The following is a 20,449-nucleotide window of genomic DNA, read 5'->3' as shown; positions in this document are numbered from 1 at the left end:
TTTGCAGTGTGTTTAGCAATTGTTGCCGTAATTCTAAGCCAATAAAGTGTGTATTTCAGTCGGGTGGAAAAGGACGGCAAGGTAATGTTATTTTTAGCGGTTCCTACCGTAGTTAATTCTAAGCCGATGAAGTTTGTCTGTCCGTCGGGTGGAGAGGACGGCAAGGTTGTTGTGTTTTTAGCAGTTGCTACCATAAAAAGTCCAAAAGTGTGTCTGTCAGTTGGGTACAGAGCTCCGCGTGAGCATGGCCTTTTATGACCGTCAATACAGCCAGCATCTAACATTAGCTACTCCGCTGTGCCGTGAAGTATGTCTGGCTATGTGAGACAAGCGTCTAGCAACATTGTTGTATGCTGCGGTCTCAGCCTGGTAACCAACGTGAACTTTGAGTCTGGGGAGGAGGGGGCGGGGGAGACGACTCTCTCCAGTATTTTGAATTTGTACTGCAATAACTATTTTAAACTCTAGCTGTCAGTATTACATATTGCACCTTTAATGAAAAGGTAGCTACTCCTCTACAATACTTGAAAATATAGGTGCTGTTTAAATGTCAGTCATTGTTAAACTATCTGTGATACCCTTGTATAATTATTGTAAACAAATGACGCCAAGGTCGAGATGATTGGTAATCTGAGCCTCGCACCAGTGATGCTGTCACTGCTAATGTTTCTCTAAATTAAAACCGTATTTACCAAAAAACAATAAACCTTAAACAGTTTTAATGGAAAGCAACACTTCCTCGCAATAAAGAAGATGTTGCCTCTTCAGACAAATATTTTCTCTTCTACATACTGAGAGGATAAACAGCTAGAAAGTGATTTTCCATCTGTCTTTCTCTCCCTCTATCATCTGCCTTTGTGAGAAACTCTCAAGCATTATGTCTATTTGTGCTTGAAGAACATCAATCACTTACTGGTTTGTGTCATAAAGCACATCTCTAGTCAAATGTAACCCTGTGGCAAACAATGTGAAATGTAGCGTCCAATAGAGGTTGCCAATCTTCCTGAATGTGTTCTTAGCTGAATGTTGGTGGACTCTATGTTAACTGTGTTCTGGTATTGGAAGACCAAATGTTAGCCAGATCTGACCCATATATGGCTGCCAGATTTGGCTAAGATGTTGGGGTGTAGAGTTGGGCTGAGAAACAGCTCCAGTTAGCAGCACTTAGGCTGGTGTCAACACCTGGAACAGGACCAATGAACCTGTGATGATTCTGGCACGTCATTTGCCTCGAGTCTGGCAACCAGTCGTGCAGGATTTAGGATGCTGTTGGGTTGGTGTTGGACATATTTGGCTACCTGGGTGTACGAATGCAGTGAAAAGCATGTATGTATTTAAAGTCCAACTGAAATTAGTTTTTCTGCCACTACATACAGATTTCAAAATCACGTCTGATGTTGCTGTCACATGCACAGATGGAGCTCAAAGGTGCTCTGCCTTCTGTGAGCATAACGGCCCGGGCCACACCGTGTACCTGAGCAGCATGTGTGCGTCGCGGAACCTCTTGCTTTTCAACAGGTTAGAGCAGTCACACTGCTTGTGTGAGCAGCGCAGCTTGGCTACTTTAACCTGTTAATATTGGCACTGAAATGAAAAGCAAGAGGTTCCACGAAGCCCACGTGCTGCTCCGGTTTGATGATGTTTACATGAGCGACGACATGAAAATAAAAAAAAAACTCAACAGTAATGGTTTTGTGACCGTCGTCACTGATGGAGAATAATAATAATAATAATCATTGAATTGTCTGCTTATGAAACACAAACTTTATTCACCCAGTAACAAAAACAAAGTTTGAACATAACATCAAAACAAATATATCCAATCATCAATAAACAGGGACTGGCCACGCCGATACTGGCCACGCCCAGCCTGCTGCCCCGCCCCCTCTCTCTGATTGGCTGGCTGACTTGTAAAATATATACTCCTGATGATTTAAAAAATAAATAAATCTGACATTAGGTTCTGTCAGGCGCCACAGTGACTCCGATGCTGTGCTCCACAGTCGTCACTGTGGCAACCGAGGACACTGTCACCCGGGTTTCTGTGTTAACAGCAAGGTGTCATTCGTCCCACTTTAACGAGCTGCTCACTAACGAGTTAAACAATTAACAGACAACTTAACGAGGGCCCAAAAATGTAACATTTTGAACAGGAAGTGATTCTGAGGCAGACGTGCTGTGTACCTAACTGTTGACAAAAAAGGTGATTTAGCCACAAGCTAACTTTTAGTACAGTACATGCAGAACGTGCAGAACATTTAGTATGTGCAGAACTCTTGTCTGCTGATTCTTTATTATTATTTTTAATGTGAAGCTTACATGCCAAAATGTGATTTGTAATCCGTCCCCTTTTTTCTAAACATCTATTACAATATGAAAAAAAAAAATGTCATTCTTTGACATTTTTTTTCTAGTCTTTGTTTTTATTTCTCAAATTTAACTTTTTGAAATTATATTTTGAATTTTTTTTCCATTTCACATTAGCAGGAACTTGTTTGGGGGACTTGTTAGCACTGCTCATTGAACACAAAGGGTGTTGTTAGCCTTTAGCTAATGAGTGAGGTAAGTTGCGTGTGTTAGATGCTGGGAGGAATGTAGTGTGTGGCCATGTGGTGGGATGGCGGGGCTCTGATGTAACCGACAACGTGGGAGGGGTTGGGGGCAGGGCAGTAGACTTGTGTGGCGTGGCCTCTGGTCTGTAGCACCCCCCAGTGGGAGGGGTTGGGGGCAGGGCAGTAGACCTGCGTGGCGTGGCCTCTGGTCTGTAGGGCCCCCCAGTGGGTGGAGCGGGGGAGGTAGGCGTGGTAAGAGGAGTGATGGGTGAGGTAGGCGGGGTCAGGATGAGCAGAGAGAGCCAGAGGAGGAGGGGCGGTTGGCAGGTAGGTGGCCGTGGGTGGAGCTTTATATGGCAGGTGCAGCAGCGGGGGAGGTGTTTGATATGGGTACGGGAAAACAGAGGGGGGGGTGGAGTCTGGAGGGGCAGGGCTGATGATGGAGGAGGAGGCTTCAAAGGAGGGGGTGGGGCCTGATGATGGAGGAGACAAAACAAAACACAGAATCTGAGAGGAGACACAGCTACTTCTCTAAGTATTCAGACAGTCCAGACAGACCATTATGTATTTACTCTGAGGAACTGAGATTCTCCACCTCAGTGTGTTTCAAGGTGTTGAGGAGTTCTACTGCACATGTTTTAAAAGTAGCATAAAGCCTTTAGTGTCTCCAGCGCGAGCTTTGTGAAGTTTGAGCTAAAGACTACAATTTAGAAATAAGTGATCTTACCAGACCTCTGGTTGTGCTGCATAAATTTAGATCATTTTCAAACTGTCCATCATCAGTCTGACAGAGTTATTATGAATATGTTTTGTAATGTTTTATATATGTTATTATACATGTATGTGATGCTTCAGAAAACTGAGGGAAAATTACTTTAGAAGCACACACTTCATTACTCCATCTGAAAGAACACGCAGTCATAGTGTAGCTGTAAGGCGGTCATCAGTACTGACCGCTGCTGTGTCCTTCTGTGTGTCGATCTTCTGCCTTGGTGGATTCTGGGTAAGAGGAGGGTGGCTGATTGGGGCCTTGAGTTGTCTCAGGAGGGACAGCTGGGGGCAGAAGATCAGATTGGGATCAGATTGTATACAGGAAGGAGTGGTTGTACTTCCTGATAGGTCTACAGTTTTTTTTTAAATAACTCATTAACTAACTTATTAACTAACTAATTCACTAACTAACTCCCTAACTCACTTACTAACTAACTGCCTCACTAGTCTCGCATTGCCAGACCTATCTCCAGAGCGCTGTGGAGTAAGGTCACACATACATTCTGGGATAGGAGGAAAAAAACACTCTGGGTTGTTTGCATTTCTTTAAACCAATTACCATCGTCTTAGCCTCCGGACACATCGACGGTGGCTCTGCAAAATGGTCTCGGGAAGGAACTTGTTTTGGTGGAACATTTGCACCCCACAAAAGAAAACGCCACATACAATATTAAATAAAGTTAACTCCTGGAAATGTACTTCCCTTGATTCAGACTACTATCTCACTTACTCACTAACTCACCTTTTAATTAAGTAACACCAAGCTGAGAGTTCAAACTCTTGGTGAAGTGAGTTAATCTGCATCTGTCAATCAAGATAAACACATCCTCACCTTTCTCACTTACAAGTAGCATGAACGCACACTCAGATCACAGGCTGAGACGGCTCAGAGCTCGTCTCTTTCACCCAGCAGCCAATCAGAGAGGGTGTAGGCCTTACCATGCAGGGGCGGTTCCTGGCTCGGGTAGGGGGTGTAGTGCTGGTAGAGGTAGGGTGCCTCCTGTGAGGTGGCATGGTACACCTGCTGCTGCTGCTGCTGATGATGGTACCACTGTGAAAGAGGGGTAGGGGGAGTTCAGAGCTGACTACACCTGCAGCTGAATCACACTAAACTGCTGAGACACACTCATACGTCACTCATTTTAAGAGGGCATTTTTCACTATTATCTGACATGTTTTATTTTAAAAGATTCATCAAATAATAACTGGCACAATAATCTGCAGTAAAAGAAATGTTCGTGATCTGACACTTTCTCTCCTCAGTAATAAAACTGGCACTTTTCTGAAGAGTTACAGTAGCATGGGTTCAGATGCTGTTAGTGTTTGTGATTTTACACAGAAAACTTAGTAAGTTAGCTCAGTTTACACAAGGAACGAATCAAACAGCAACATATTCTCTCACCTGGACTCCTAAGTTGAAGTAATACTGGAGGACTCTGCAGTCTGCACACAGACACAGCAAATCATAGCAAAAAAACCAATAGACTGTGGGGGTTGTTTTAACCGGGATGGCGGTTTCTGAGAGTGTTTTCTATGTATGTGTTGTGTGTGTTCAGGATCAGTGCTACCCTACAAGCTTGTATCCCTGTACTGGATGTAAAGTTATTTCTAAGCCTGTCATATGGCCTAAAGGTGAATACACAGTGATGGAAAGTACTTGATTTACTCAAGTAGTGTACTTATTTACAATTATGAGGAGATTGTGCTTAACTTGAGTGTTTCTATTTTAGACTATACTTTATGATATATAACAGCTCAGTAAACTGGTCAAGTGCTGCTAAAAGAGAGCTAAAAAAGCCCAACCAAAGATCAGTGGTATGAAGAAAAAAAAAAACAGTACTGTATGGAGCCATATCTCTCTGAAACAGTTTGCTCTCTGAAACAGTTACTCATCTGTTATAAAATAAATAATAATAATAATAATAATAATAATAATAATAATAATAAAGACAGAAAGTGTGTGAGAGACTGTGTTTGCCGGTTAACCTCTGACCTTGGGGTAAATCACTGCCGTTAGCGGCGTAGGAGTAAGGGGGCGGAGCTTCCACAGTGCAGCGAGGCTCACCCAACTCAGAAGATGGGGAGGAGGAGGATGAGGAGGGTGAAGAGCAGGTGGCTGCTAATGGCTTCTCTACCTGAAACACACACACGTGACTGGACCCTGTGTGATTGGTCTGCTGCTTGATTGGACCCCTGGCATAATAACTCTAGCTGTGTCTGAAACCGCTCCCTATCACCGAAATAGTGCACTATATAGTGTGTTCGCCATTTTGTAGTGGTGTTCGAATTCTCTGTGGTTAATTTCATTCACTATCTAGTCCACTATAAAATACCCACAGTGCACAGCAAATTTGAGTGAACATACAATGTACCCTACATTTTGAACCCTACACTGAAAATGAAAAATGAATAATGGTTAGTGTTAAGCTGCAGACACACTGACCAGACGGCCGACCATCGGCAGAAAAGGCAGTTGGACTGATCAGTCTCCCCGAGAACACACCAAAGCGACGAGACGTAACACGTCTCCATAACAGCAGGCGGCGCTAATCTGTATTGTCGCCCAAAAATGAAAACCAGCAGCTGATTGGACGAACGCGTCACGTGGGTCTGGTTTCTCTGGAAATTCAAAGACAGACTGTCATGGCTGCTTGTTCAGAATACGATCTCATATTGTACTAAAATAGTTCACCGAAACGTGTTTCTGAAAACATTTTAAGCGAGAAATAGGCCATGCAGTTGCTGAATCTGTCTTCATTTCAGATCAACAAAGGTCAGTTTAAAAGATTTTCGTCAGATTTTGAGAGACTCTAGTCACGCTCATTCCGCTCCCCGTTTCCGGGTTAGCGCTCTACCAATCAGATGGGTCATTTGAGTCCGACTGCCGGCAGTGCCTGCCCCGCCGATTATACATGTAAAATCAGCCAAAATGAAGGACGATGGCCCCTCGGACGGACAACAGCACGGAACACACAGAACAGACTCGAGTCACTGACCTCGCCAGACTGTCCAACGGCCGATTATCGGCTTGGTGTGTCAGCGCCTTAAGACGCTAACATCCATCAGGTCAGAGGTCGGGTATGTTACCTGATCTGTGGAGGGCTCAGCAGCAGTGTAAACACCTGAGGGCTGGTAGCTCTGATCTGAAACGGTTCACAGTCAGACATCAGTCACTTCCTCTGGACGGTCGGCTCTTTCTAAAGACTTTCTGCAGTCAGATAAGGTTACTCACCCTGAGTAAAGTAGATGTACTCGTCTGTGTACTCAGCTGACAAAAACAGACACATAAATCATATCAGATGTTTACAGAACTACTGTAAAAACCTTACCAAATTACCATCAATGAAACATCCTGCATAATCTTTCCCAATAAAAGCCTACCAGAGGAGTGAGGAACTATGCCCCTGGAGTCACTGGAAGGTTTTTATTTCGAAACATAAAGGAATTGTTGAGTTACTGAAACAGTGATTAAAAAAACAGCAAAGTAGAAGTGTCCGATAATGAGTAAATGAAAACAGTATTTGTGTCATAGAACAGACAGAGTGGAGCAGCATTTTTGTTTAGACTACAATATGATTAAACACACTTATACTGTAAAATCAGAAATAAAGAACCGCAATTCCTCCTCACCCTGGTCCTCCTCTGACGAACAGACGGGGGTGTGTCCAGGTTGAGGGGGCGGGGATCCCATGGAGGGAGGCGGTTCCACAACCGGGTCCTGAGGGAGGAGCCAGAGGAGGCAGATTTTATTACATATATAGTACATGTTTGTATACTATCATGACATTGTTACTATGTCAGTGTTTATAACAGTCTGAGGTCCGAGTCACTGAGGTGTCCAAGTCTCTGGCTCGAGTCTGAACCTTCAGTGAGTCTCAAAGTTCAATTGTCTAAAGTCAGAGTCTATAAAAGAGTCTCAACGTCTAAACCTAGATTTCCATCCATTTTCCATCGAATGCGGACCGGCTCCGCTGCGTATCGTACTAGATCTCGTGAATTCAGGTAGAATAGAACCACAAAACCAACAACAGTTTGTTTCCATCCAGAGGAGTGGAGGGGAAACAACTCTGTGCTGTGTTTACAAGGTGTAGCGCAGGGAAATATGATCCGCCGTGAGCACGGTGTGTTTTATTTTGAAAATTAACCGGATGTTTTATTTTGTTCCTGTGCTTGACTTCCTGTCCTGCACCATCTGCCGTGTGCTGAATTGCTGCGGAGCTCTCCGGCGTCTTGCAAAAATAGAAGCTCTGCGTATCTGTTCCGGAGGGATCTCCGGAGCTGTGCCGGAGTCGGAACGCAGCCGTTCCGCAGCCGTTCCGCAGCCGTTCCGCAGTCAGTGGAAATACACACATTGACTTTAATGGAAACCTAATGACTCCGCTGCCGTTCCGGAGCGGATCCGCAGACGTTCCGCAACCGGTGGAAATTGGGGTCATGTTGACTCTCCAACATCATGTCCAGGTTTCCAAAGTCAAATGAAAGTGTCCGAGGTCACGTATGAGTCATCGACATCTCGCATCACGACTCAAAGTCTCAGTTTGAATCTCAGAGTTTCTGTCTGAGTCAAGTCTTTATTTACACCGACTATAATCAGATTAAGACACACATTAGACTTATCACGCCACACATCAATTGTAAATTAGGGAAAAGTGCTTTTAACTTTTATGCTCCTGACGGATGCAACTGGCTTCAGGATTCTCTCAAATTAGAACAACTTGTTTCCATTAGGACGTTCAAGATGATGCTTGAAAATGTGTTACGTATGGACTGCTCTTGTTTTTAATAGCTCTCTTTATTAACTACACCAGTGATTCTCACCTGTTTTTGTTTTTGTTGTATTTACATATTGTAATTTGGGTATTGTTTTACGATCAGAATATGTATTTGTACTGTAAGTTCTTGAGATTGTTTTTATTTGTGCTGTAATCAGGGCGTCATTGGAAAAGAGAGCTTGCTCTCAATGGGCCTCCCTGAATAAATAAAGGTTATAATAATAATAATAATAATAACAATAATAATAAGTTTATCCTTTACTGTATCATCTGGTTCTTGTAGTTTTGGTCTTCTCATCGGCACTGGAGGGAAGACGGCGTCACTGGTCTCGTCCGGCTGGTAGTATGCCATGGTTGCATCCTGATAAGTTGGCTCCTCCACTGTCTCCGCGAGGAAACCAAACTGACACTCTTTATTCAGCATCAGACGCCGACTACGACTGAACAAAAAAATGAAAACAAATAAACCAAAAACCCCCCGACTGATCTGATGCTCATTACTTCAGTACGCATACACTACTGGTATCTGTACCCATTCTTTATAAATTGGTTTTAGAGATCAACTGGAGCAGCTCTGTGAAATAATGACATGTTGTTAGATGTGTCATTAGATTACGATATTCATATAAAAGTGTAAGTTCATTTTACTAGTTTCGTTTTATTATATTTATTTTGTAATCAGGTTGTTGTGGTTACCCTGTGTCATGCAAGGATACCTACTTTATCTTATTAATACAAGCAACAACTAATAATCCTTTTAAACATAATACCAGCATTATTAGTAATATTAAAGCTATAGTGCGTAGTTCCTGCCGCCCCCATTAGGAATTCTCTAAGTAATGACAACAAAACCGTCGACGCGTCCACATGATACAAGCCTTTCGTGACCGCGCACCCCCCTCCTCCACACAGTTGCTAGTAGCCAAGGAGGACACGGAGGTTTAAAAAAACATGATGGATTCTTCAGAAGAGGTAATTATCTTCACTTCAGTTTCTGCGCGGGAAAGTCACCGGATGACACAATCTTCTGAACATAGCCATACTGACAAATACAGAGAGAGTTGTGTGGAGCTGATCATCTTAATTAGCTTTGTAGCAACTCATTTGGCAATGGCTTGAATGTAACGGATGTTCATTAATATCAAAAGGTTACGCACTAAAGCTTTAAAAAAGACATTGACTCTTTACAATTTTGTCACCTTTGGTGACTAATGTCAATCATTTTAATAGTTGATTAGTACTTTACCCTTGACCAGAGTGAACTAAACAACATATTCAGAGATAGAAATCTGACCAACAGTGAAACTTCAGAACAAAGAAATCACTGAAAAACTTGCAGCTGTGTGTTTTTGTTTTGTTGAGACCTGAAGGCATAGTTCTCGTAGTCGTGGTAATATCGTCTGCCAGGGTGGTAATAGGTCAACTCTGGACCAATTAGGTGGCGGCTCAGAAAACACGACCTTCTGACCAGAATCCATGAGACAGGTACACACACACACACACACACACACACACACACACACAGGTTATGTATCAATCAAATCTGTTTTTTTCATATTTATATCACAGTAAACTGAATATCTATTTAGTTTAGGGCTGAAACGATTCCTCGAATAACTCGAATAATTCGATTACAAAAAATCCTCGAAGCAAAATTCTTTGCCTCGAAGCTTCGTTAAATCAATGTAATTAAGGTTGTACGGCTCACTGTGTTTCCGCACGGAGGATAATTACTAGCGCACACAACAGGTTGACGCTTCTGTGGACACGAGACCGTTTATATACTGTCTATGCACAAGACTGACGGCCCAGATTACAAATGAACGAAGACGAAAATAGCGAGGGTCTAAGAGAAGAGACAGGCAAGAGAAAACGACAGAAAGTTTGGGATCATTTTAAGCTGCAAACATGCTACTACATCATCTCTGTAGAAAACATCCAGTTTACTCATCCATTCCACGGAATGAACCCAACACAAGGTAGGCTGACTAACGTCTGCTGCTCTTGTCCTCTGCGCTGTTTTACACAACTAGCCTACAGCATGCTACTCTGCAAATAGCGATGTTTTACCAACAAGCTAAAACGAGAGCTGTCGGTTTGTAGTCTGTTTATTAGTTTGCTACTAATCTTTGGAAACTTAGCTGCTGCCGGAGACAAACCGGCTCCTCCCCCCAGCATGGCCACTTAATATGCACGTGAATGACGTCATCATGCCGGTGATGTCTGCATTCTTTATTCTTTCTCCTCACTCAGGATTAGCCTTCTGAAAATGTGTCCCCCAGAACAGTGTAGTTGAATAGCCCTGCTGTAAGCTTTGTACAGTCACGTTTACCTGGGCTTAGTGAACAGCTCTTTTGCATATCCAGTGTAAAGAGCCAGAGGCAAGAAGGGGAAGGGGGTGAAAAATAATAACATTTGGGCCACCAAAAATGTACTTGGAATTTGGCAATAAAAAATTGTCTTTTGTATATATACAAAAGACAGGTTTCCTTTTTTTGAGTACACAGCAATAATAAATATTTACTATTGCTGTTTACTAAGTATTTCTTACTAAGTATTTCTTATCCGATTACTCGATTAATCGATGGAATAATCGGTAGAATACTCGATTACTAAAATAATCGATAGCTGCAGCCCTAATTTAGTTGGAAAAAAGTTGTAAGCTTGGACAAAAAAGACGCACCTGTCCAGATCAAAACACTAACTGTCCAAGACAAAAAGAGTTTGTATGGATCCAAATGTTTTCCAATAAGTTCTGATGTTTTTGATGTTGTGACTGGTATAAAGTCCCACCTGGAGGCTCCGTTGCGAGGAGGTCTGGTTGGGTGGTAGTGATGGTGTAGGGGGGCGTAGGGGTCATAGGTCATGGCTCCTGGTGACAGAGGACGGGGCGGGCCGGTCTGGAAGCGGGGGGGCAGGGCGAAGGGATCCGGGCCTCCGTAGTAGAATGGTGGTGGTGGCATCAGCAGCTTCGCCCCTTTCACTCCGCAAGACTTCCTGGAGTACCAATGGCGGTGACGTCGCTGACCACGAGAATCCGAGTCTGATAAGAGACAGAAAGGGACAGGGAGACAGTGGTCAGGAAGGCGTTGCAATAGTCAGGAGGTCATTACAGTTCTCAGTGAAACTTATTAACTTATTTAGGTCATCAATTATTACACCCAGAAGAGCCGAGACAAACCAAGTCCAGAAGGTATGCGGAATATGAAGAAGAAAATACTAAACATCTTCAGAAGAGAATGAAGGAGCTGAACAGAAACTGCATCTCAGTGTACATTTACCCAGGTCTCCTTTTCTGGTGGGATCAGCAACGTTCCAGGCAAGAAATGGTTTCACTAGTATTAGATTAGTCAGAGGAACCAGGTATCTGAGACAAGAGAGGGAAATGTTAAACATTAAAGATAAACTGTAGGTTGTAACTCTCCTGCTAAAAATCTGATCTGGTTCACTGACCACGCATTTTTACAAAAACCCAAACTGTGGAAACTTCTTCTAAAACAGCTGCTAGGCTTCTTTGTGAGGATCAGTTTAACTTAAAGACCATTTATTTTGATTTCTTCAGAGGGCTGTTTGAGGGTTAAAGTTAGTATCAGGTTTGATTGTATGTGTTACTTCTCTGCCAGCTCCTCGATGAAGACGGTGACGGCTGATGGCTGTGTTCCTACTTCCTGGATGAAGGCACTGAAGTACTTCCCCTCCGGCTCTAGACGCACCTGAAACAAACGCACAGGTAACTATAGAGACACCTGAGGCTGAAAAGCGACAAATCAAACCATCAGTTTAATTTCTATCTGACTGTTTGTTTTTTTTAACCTTTATTTATCCAGGTAAGTCAATTGAGAACAACTTCTCATTGCAATGATGACCTGATCACATTCACACAGTTCCACATTCATACCTGGAAGCTGCCCAGTACAACCACAGTCTGATCTGCTGGCCACTGAGCAGCTCCACTGGAGCAGTTGGGGTTAAGGGCCTTGTTCAAGGGAACCTCAGTGGTAGTAATGAGGGAGGGACCTCATTCTCCTCTTTCACTTTCCCCACCCAGATTTTTCCTGCTGGTCTGGGGATTGAACCGGCAACCTCCCGGTCCCAAGCTCACGTCTCTAACCACTAGGCCTCCACTGCCTACTAAGCAGCATACTGTTGTTTTGTCAATGCTATATATTGTCTGTCAATCTTAAAGAAGAATATACATTCAAGTATGCTGCAGCAGCTTTTTTCTTTTCTTTGAGCAGGCTTCAGTTTTATGGTTCAGCTGTAGCAAACATGCAGACGTTAGCATTTAGCTCAAAGTACAGCTGAAACTAAAACCACCTAAAACTGGATATATGCTTCTGCGTTTACGTCTGCAGGTAGACGTAAACGTCAAAGTGAACCAACTCATAGAGGGTGTTATGGGTAACTGTACATTCAAGAGATGCCCACACTAGGGCTGTGAATCTTCACTGGTCTCAAGATGCGATTGCGATTATCCTGTCAACGATTCAAATCGATATCACGATGCATCACGGTGCGTCACGTTGTGTCACATCCTCAATTTTATTATATATTGCTACACATGGTTTTCATCAACAAATTCAAGCAGTCAGATATATATATATATATATATATGAACTCCCCTTTTTATTGCATCTGCTCTTAAAAAAAGACACTTCCTGAATGTAGAGGAGTCTAAACACAGCGGACAACAAACAAAAGGCAGAAACAGAAAAAGCAGCAAATGGAAAAACAACAAGCAACATCAGTCGGCAATAGTCGATTATTGTCTGTCACTGCATCAATGCAATGATTCATTTCAACACCCCAAGCCCACACACCCCACATATCAACAATGCATTGTGTGAACCTGCACGTAGAGCTAGGGCTGCAACGATTATTTTCATAGTCGATTAATCTGTCGACTATTTTCTCGATTAATCGATTAGTTGTTTGATCTATAAAAATGTCAAAACATGGTGAAAAATGTGGATCAGTGTTTCCCAAAGCCTAAGTTGACGTCCTCATCTTGTTTTGTCCAAAACTCAAAAGATATTCAGTTTACTGTCACAGAGGAGAGAAGAAACTAGAAGATATTCACTTTTAACAAGCTGGAATCAGAGAAATCTTATTTGTTTTAATAAAAAAATGACTCAAACGATTAATCGATTATCAAAATAGTTGGCGATTAATTTAATAGTTGACAACTAATCGATTCATCGTTGCACCTCTACGTAGAGCGCTGAAACTTTCCTACACGTTCTCTTCAGTAAACCTGACTGTTAGCTTATAGAAGTCCTGTTGGAAGATGTGATGCAGCTAGAAAACATTTATGTTTTACTGAGAGGAAATGTAAATAAGTTTGATTTAATTTCACAACCTTTTATAGAAAATTTCAATAACATAAGCTTGTGATAACGCCCCATCACATCTTTTCCTTCTGTGTTTTCTTAAATGTTTTAAACCAAAGTGATGTTTGACAGTTTGATACAAGCAGTACTGATCCTGATGCAGTATTAGTACTAGTAGTTGAAGTATTATTGCTGTCAGTGTTGTGAAGTGTTCTGTTACCTGACACTTGTCTCCCAGGTAGTACTGCCTCCCTTCAAACACCATGTAGTTGGTCTTCTGCATCTCTGTCAGTTACACACAGACTTCAGTTATACAGCGTCGCAGTGATCAGATTATTGTCACTGTAGCCAGATTACACACCTGTTACTAATCTGAGACACCTTGATGTACAGTCAGTTATATAAAACAACAATATGAACGTCGTTTATTCATATTTTCATAGTTACAACTTAAAACGGATGTTTGTCAACTTCAAAATAACAAAAGGATCTTATTTTAAGCTGACTTCATTAAACTCTTCATTGAAGTTCTGCTTCAGGATTCCGTGTGTTACCTTTGCAGGTGTCCAGCCAGACATCAAACTCAAGGTTTCTGTAACGTTTTCCGTCCAGAGACTTCATGACCTTATAAGGAAGAGACAGTCTGGAGGGGGGCGGGGCTTCTTCAGGAGGCTGACCAATAAAAGTAACAGGTTGGGATCAATGCAGGTTTAATGGTTGTGTAATATAATGTAATGCCGCATTTCCACTGCATGGCATGGCACAGCTCGACTTGACTCACTTGGAACCTTTGTGAATGGCAACAGCTTGTGGCACAAGTTGTGGATAATTGTGGATGGTACTTTTTTGGTATCACCTCGGTCGAGAAAATCACCTGGTACCAAAAGCAAATCAAGTTGTGCATAGCCATACCATGCAGTGGACATTTGGCAAAATATATAGAATAAAATATTATTGACATGCCAGATTTAAACTTCATCTTTCTATTGTTACAGCAGATGACTAAAATCAAACCGTTCCCAGCACATGCACATGTTCCCAAATTGGTTGATTCTGGACTATTCAAGTGATATATCAATATGCCCTTATGTCTAGGTGACATGATCATAATGAGTCACATCAGGAGGTAGAAAAACATTTACACCTGCCTCCCTCTCACCTTTGAGTCGTCTGTCACAGCTTGGAGTTTCTCCTCTGCAGCTCCACCCAACTTCGACTCCTCCCTGCAGCATGAAACAAACACACCTGTGACTTTTCCCAATAGAAGTAAGAGTACAACATGATGTTACTGTACAGGTGAAGTTGATGTGCAGTAGTTTGTTACCTGCTGACACTCAATTGTTGATGTGAAAGATCTGTTCACCATCTGACTCAGTAAACACTGTGAGCAACTCTGTATAACAAGTTTAGATCAGCAGTATTTTTTATAGTAGTAATACCTAACCGGATCTTATTATTATGTTACGCAGCAGATTGTTGGTAGATATGAAGTCATAAATATTGGGATTTACTCTCATCTACAGGTGCTGTTTGCCCTCTACTGTCACATAACGTTAGTGTGATCAACAGCAGTTTGTTTCATGATGTCAGTCAGTCAAGTCCGTCTACATTTTCATATCATCAGCTTCAAAGTTGATGAATGAGACTCACAGATGAATATTAAAATATATTAAATCTTTGAAAAGATGGCTCAGTGACACACTGTTTGTGTGTGTGTGTGTGTGTGTGTGTGTGTGTGTGTGTGTGTGTGTGTGTGTGTGTGTGTGTGTGTGTGTGTGTGTGTGTGTGTGTGTGTGTGTGTGTGCGTGTACCTGTGACATCGGTCCTCAGGTGTGTCGCAGCCAAAGTCGACATCCCTACACACGGATGGTCTGTTTCTATAGCAACGACCTCCAATCCTGAAGGCCTCCATGGCGTCACAGAGCTCTGCCTCCTCAAACCCAAACACCTTAGTGTAGAGCAACTCAAAGAGAAGAGCTACACACACACACACACACACACACACACACACATTACAGACACACACATTACACCCCCTCTCCCACCCTGATCCACCAATCGCTTGATCATTACTCACACTGACAGAGAGCGGCAGAGGCAAGGTAACTCCTCGGGTAAATGATGTCATAGTGATTGTTGGAGGCACACAGTGTCACCTAGACGGACGTTCACAGAAGACGGACGGTCAGTACTGACGAGGGCTTCAACTAACGATTATTATTATTATGGATTAATCTGCCGTTTTTTTTTCTCGATCAATCGTTAGGTGTATAAAATGTCAGAAAATAGTGAAAAATGTCCATCCCAGTTTCTCAAAGTCCAAGGTGATGTTTAAAATTGTGTTGATAGATATCAAGGTTGACGTACGTCACCTGTATGTCACCTGTTCATATACAGTATACTACTTTTACAGCTATTCCTTCCTCAGTCAAACAACCTGCAGGTCAGCATACCTTGTCAACAAAGTCGCCCTCTGAGATCACCATGGCTGGTTCCCCCGGGTAACGATAGATCAGGAAACAATGCCTACACACACACACATCAGATTTCTTTGAACTTTTGTGCCATATTTGAATCTCAATCATGTACAATTTAAAAACATCCACCTGGATTCAGTTTCAGACTCTTACAAACCAAATCCAAATGTAACACCTGCTGGAACAAACACCTGCCTGTATAGCCTGATACATTCTGATTGGAACCTTTAAATCTATAATAAACTACTGTAGGATGGTTTCCTGTGTTTGTCAGCTCTAATAAACCCAGCAGGTGCAGTAGCTTCTGTTTTGATCCAGGTCTAGTTTGGATCCAGTTCCTTATTTTTTTTTTTTTAAAGCAAAAAAAAGGACGACGACAAACACTCAGGTAGCAGATTCTCATTAGCTGTTGAAAACAGATTACACTTTTTGTGTGACGATAATGAACGCTGTTCATGTAGTCTGTAGTCTGCAGTCAGCATCTCACCTGTAGAGCTGAGAAAGAGCCTTGATCTCCACCTGACCCACTGTCTCCTGAAAACACACACTCACTGTTACACACTACTACACACTGTTACACACTGTTACAATGTGGACCCAAGGGTCAAAGGCTTACAGCAGCTCACCTTGGGGTCCTCCAGACGCTCCAGATATTTCTCAAATGAACCTTCAACAAACTGAAAGAGAAAACAGACGAGCTGAAAACAACCTGCCTATTATACTGTAAGTTCTGATTTTTTTTACACTTTGCTGCCTCACTGACTAGTTAGTGTCTGTCAACTGACTGGTTAGAGCCTGGTCAGTGGTTACTTTCAGGACTGAAAGTCAACATCAGATATCTGCTCTGGTCGATCGATTGGTAACTCACCGGCTCAAAGTTGCATCTAGTGGCTTTCATGAAGTCGGCGCAGTCCTGACGGATCTTCTGATGGTAGCTCTGAGAGTAATACAACTACACACACACACACACATCATTAAGTAAATATGATCGCTTAAATTTGACTACATTGATGTTACTTTTTTAGGTTTATTTTTTTTTTTTTTAACTTTTGTCATTTTTGGACCGTGTAGAGACAGGGACTGGAAATGGGAGAATATCTGCTCTCTGACTGCTCAGTTTAATTTATAACTCAGTAAAAATGAAGCATGTTTACTTAACAGTTTAAAATGGGCCCTGGGTAGTTTGAAGGGATCTGAGGTGGTAACTAAGGTCAGACTTATTTAAACCTGTTTTATCAAGCAGGATTTACTGACAATACGTCTTATTTAGCCAGCTGGTTTCACTGGTGATCTGACTTAATACAACAGTCCTCAGATGGTGGTCCTCTCTCTCTCTCTCTCTCTCTCTCTCTCTCACACACACACACACACACACACACACAGTTGGGTAAAGAGTACAGTAGGCCTACAGTGGAGTACAGTAGAGAAAAACCTATTTTGATCCATGGTGTGCAACTTTTAACTCACTTTTAAGTCGTGGCAACTGCTATTCCAAACTCCATTCTAGTTTAAAATGACCCAAACCATAGCGCTTATAGGTGTCTATATATATATATATATAGACAACTTAACTTTTCTGCAAAAAACATAATGAGGAGATTCAAGCTCAATTGTTGCCAGTAGGCTATCGTGTTCATCTGAGGAACACAATACCCTACTGGCAACAATTGAGTTATCTGCTTATGTGATCCTAATCATATCTAATATGGTTGACCTCTCCTCTCACCGACTCTAACCTCTCCTCTCACCGACTCTAACCTTTCCTCTCACCGGCTCTAGCCTCGCCTTTTACCGCTCTGTCCGCTGACCTCTCTGTAACCTCACCTTTTCTGACACGGCTCGGAACAGACTGGACGCGTCCTGGGCCACCCTCTTCCTGTAGAGGCCCAGGCTGCACAGGTACTCGTCCATGTTGACGAAGTACTTCTTTTGGCTTTCCGTCAGGTGTTTCTGCATCCCGACGCCGGGAAACTAATCACAACATTCACGGTAAACTGTCTAAAAACGGTCCGGTTTTAGACAACTACCCCTCACTGCAGTGTGCAATTTGGGGCGCTTTTTTGACTCCGCCCACGTTGCGCACCGCCCTTTCCCGTTTACTGTACCTGTCGGCGGAAGCCGTGCAGCGCATTCACAAGCATCAGTACTGCATGAAGTACTACTTTATGAACACTGCAGCCTATAAAACCTATTACACCATTGTGTATGGAATATAATCAGTGCCTGCATATAAAGAAATAAGGATGAAACTGAAAATTGACCTGTAGCTTAATTAAATTAAATGATACAAAAATAAATATTGTGGGGTCCCCAATAAACTATATCAAGCTGTTAACAGTTCAAAATAGTTAACAACCTTCTAAGTATCAATTAGCTTAACGACACATATTAGCAGCAAAAAAAATAGTAATTTAAACATCGTTAACATAATCCATTGTTATAATCTAGCTAGGGATGGATTAACAGTAACAGAACGTTTGAGACAGAATGTTTCAATAAAGTGAATGAAAGCAACTTTTTAATGGCCTTACACATTTACAAACTATTGTTTGTTGATGCTGATGTATTTTTTTTGCTTCCAGTGCATTCTAGTCTTAAATTATTTTGTGAAATATGGCTAATCTATTTATTTTTGAGAAATTTCATAACTGTGTTATTTTATAATTTCATAGTTCACATATAGGTATATAGGTGCCCTTAGCAAGGCACCGAACCCCCAACAGCTTGGAGTGCTGAATATGTGGCAACATGAGTGTAAAAAATAGAATTTCCACATTAGCCTAATTCATATCACAGCTAGTTGAACAGCGAATCAAAAACTGATCCACCTGTTTTGTTCCAGTGTGAAATTCCTCATTAAACCAGATTTTTGGAACGTCATCATGGCTGACCTCTAGTCAGGGCCACAGTATCTGTTTTTGCAGTGACAGTCATGTTTCCTCCACAGTCTTGTTTTACATTACATTACATTACATGTCATTTAGCTGATGCTTTTATCCAATGTGACTTCCAATTAGGTGCTTTCAACCTTGAAGGTAACTCCGGACAGCAAGAAGCAATTACATGTACATTAGTTTTATCGTTCTTCTTTCTCTGGCAGATCATTTTGGGTGTTTGTCATGTTGCATGGCAATGAAGTGTAGCACAGTGCTGAAGAAAACAACAGGGGAGCCACAGCTGCAACAATCAGTGTGTCTCTACTCAAGCCCATGGCTGGGCTGGTTAGTATGGAGATTTGGTGCCGGAGGTTAAATGAGGAGAAGATTTTCCTTTTGGGAGAACACCCGGCGTCTGCTCTGGCTTCTAACCATGTGAAATATTAACAAGGCCAGGGACTGTAGAGCGGCTGCACAGCCCTGGCCTCTGTATAATGTCAAGTCGGCATAAAAAGAGACTTTGTTCTAAATAGGAAGATATAAATAAGAGAAGGGAAGCCACAGACCAACCCACATTTTTTGAAGCTCCAAAGGCTGAAAAAAGCTAAATCTGATAGAAATTCAGAGAAAGAAGAATATGTGAGTACTTGTTTGATGACTCATGCCTGACCGGAGTCATTCTATAGATTCGTTCTGACTGAAGTGTTAAGCAGGTAATTAATCAGTAATTTAAAACAGATTATAATTTAAAGTAACCTTCTGAGCCACAGTGTGTGTGAGTCAGTCTGAGCTCAGCTCTAACTCGAATATGATGCAACGATCCTGCAACTGAGACACACACAGAGAAACATATGCAGAATACCCTGCTAAAGTATGCATCTCTTCTATTTTTAATATTATTTTTCTGAATCATGTGTTGATCTTATTAGTCTTATGTTAGTAAACCAGAAGAAGGAAGATAATCATCCTGGTTTAGCACAAAGGCTGCCCTTTAACTGAGAAGTTACAAGGATGCTCATATCAGCAAAACTGTCTGCTTTTTCAATCGCTGCGAGCAGAACATTCAAATTTGTACTGCAACAAGATTACTTGACATGTGTTTACCGAAGAATGGGAAACAGAGAAGAAGATAAAAGATAGGAGAGTAGGAGAGAAGAGGATATGAAACGCAACAAAGGATGCAAATTGGATTTCAAGCCAATCCATTATTCAAGTTCAACTTTGTTGTGTGTGTCGCTGATTTTTTTGTTTGTTTGTAATCTTAACTTTTCACCAGCTGAGTAGCAACAAAGCATCTTTCCACTTAGACATCTAATTTACCCTTGTGAAGGGAAGCCCAGACGTCCACAGGGAGCAGCCTTTGACTTGAGATCAGAAGTATTCTCTGGTACACGAGGAGACAGGGGCCAAATGAGGCAGGCTGATTGCTATTCTGAAACGTGGCATTGTGCAGGGAGGAAGACAAGGCCATCGCTGAGAGAAAATCTGTACGCTGACAAAAGAAGAGGAAGTGAAGGGTGTGTGTGTGTGTGTGTGTGTGTGTGTGTGTGTGTGTGTGTGTGTGTGTGTGTGTGTGTGTGTGTGTGTGTGTGTGTGTGTGAGTGAGGGGGAGAAGGTGCGGAAAAAGACGTAAGCCACAATTACTGTAGAGGTACATTCTCATACTCAGAG

The 20,449-nt window shown here is 42.1% G+C and overlaps 1 protein-coding gene across 3 annotated transcripts; it reads right to left on the bottom strand.

The window, feature by feature from the left end:
• Positions 1–1,744: 1,744 nt before the first annotated feature.
• On the bottom strand, positions 1,745–18,011 carry LOC116039199 (putative bifunctional UDP-N-acetylglucosamine transferase and deubiquitinase ALG13). 3 transcript variants are annotated; one of them, XM_031284034.2, is made up of 23 exons: positions 17,727–18,011; positions 16,771–16,854; positions 16,529–16,579; positions 16,390–16,436; positions 15,879–15,951; positions 15,503–15,581; positions 15,237–15,402; positions 14,585–14,648; positions 13,980–14,097; positions 13,646–13,710; positions 11,708–11,808; positions 11,377–11,462; positions 10,889–11,138; positions 9,460–9,558; positions 8,358–8,535; positions 6,954–7,041; positions 6,556–6,591; positions 6,411–6,466; positions 5,317–5,458; positions 4,726–4,766; positions 4,263–4,374; positions 3,507–3,605; positions 1,745–3,025 (listed from the first exon to the last, which is right to left on the bottom strand). In XM_031284034.2, the coding sequence occupies exons 1-23, from the start codon at positions 17,856–17,858 to the stop codon at positions 2,577–2,579; spliced, it is 2,616 nt and encodes an 871-aa protein (XP_031139894.1). In that variant the 5' UTR covers positions 17,859–18,011; the 3' UTR covers positions 1,745–2,576. The 3 variants fall into 3 exon arrangements, with proteins under 3 accessions (XP_031139894.1, XP_031139896.1, XP_031139897.1); XM_031284036.2 differs by having other exon boundaries at positions 9,460–9,555; XM_031284037.2 differs by lacking the exon at positions 17,727–18,011 and adding an exon at positions 17,370–17,422.
• Positions 18,012–20,449: the final 2,438 nt, after the last annotated feature.

This window comes from Sander lucioperca, chromosome 11 (assembly GCF_008315115.2).
Source record: "Sander lucioperca isolate FBNREF2018 chromosome 11, SLUC_FBN_1.2, whole genome shotgun sequence".
NCBI lineage: Eukaryota > Metazoa > Chordata > Actinopteri > Perciformes > Percidae > Sander > Sander lucioperca.
The sequence above is the reverse complement of the archived record's forward strand: the minus strand, read 5'-3'. Positions and strand labels throughout refer to the sequence as shown.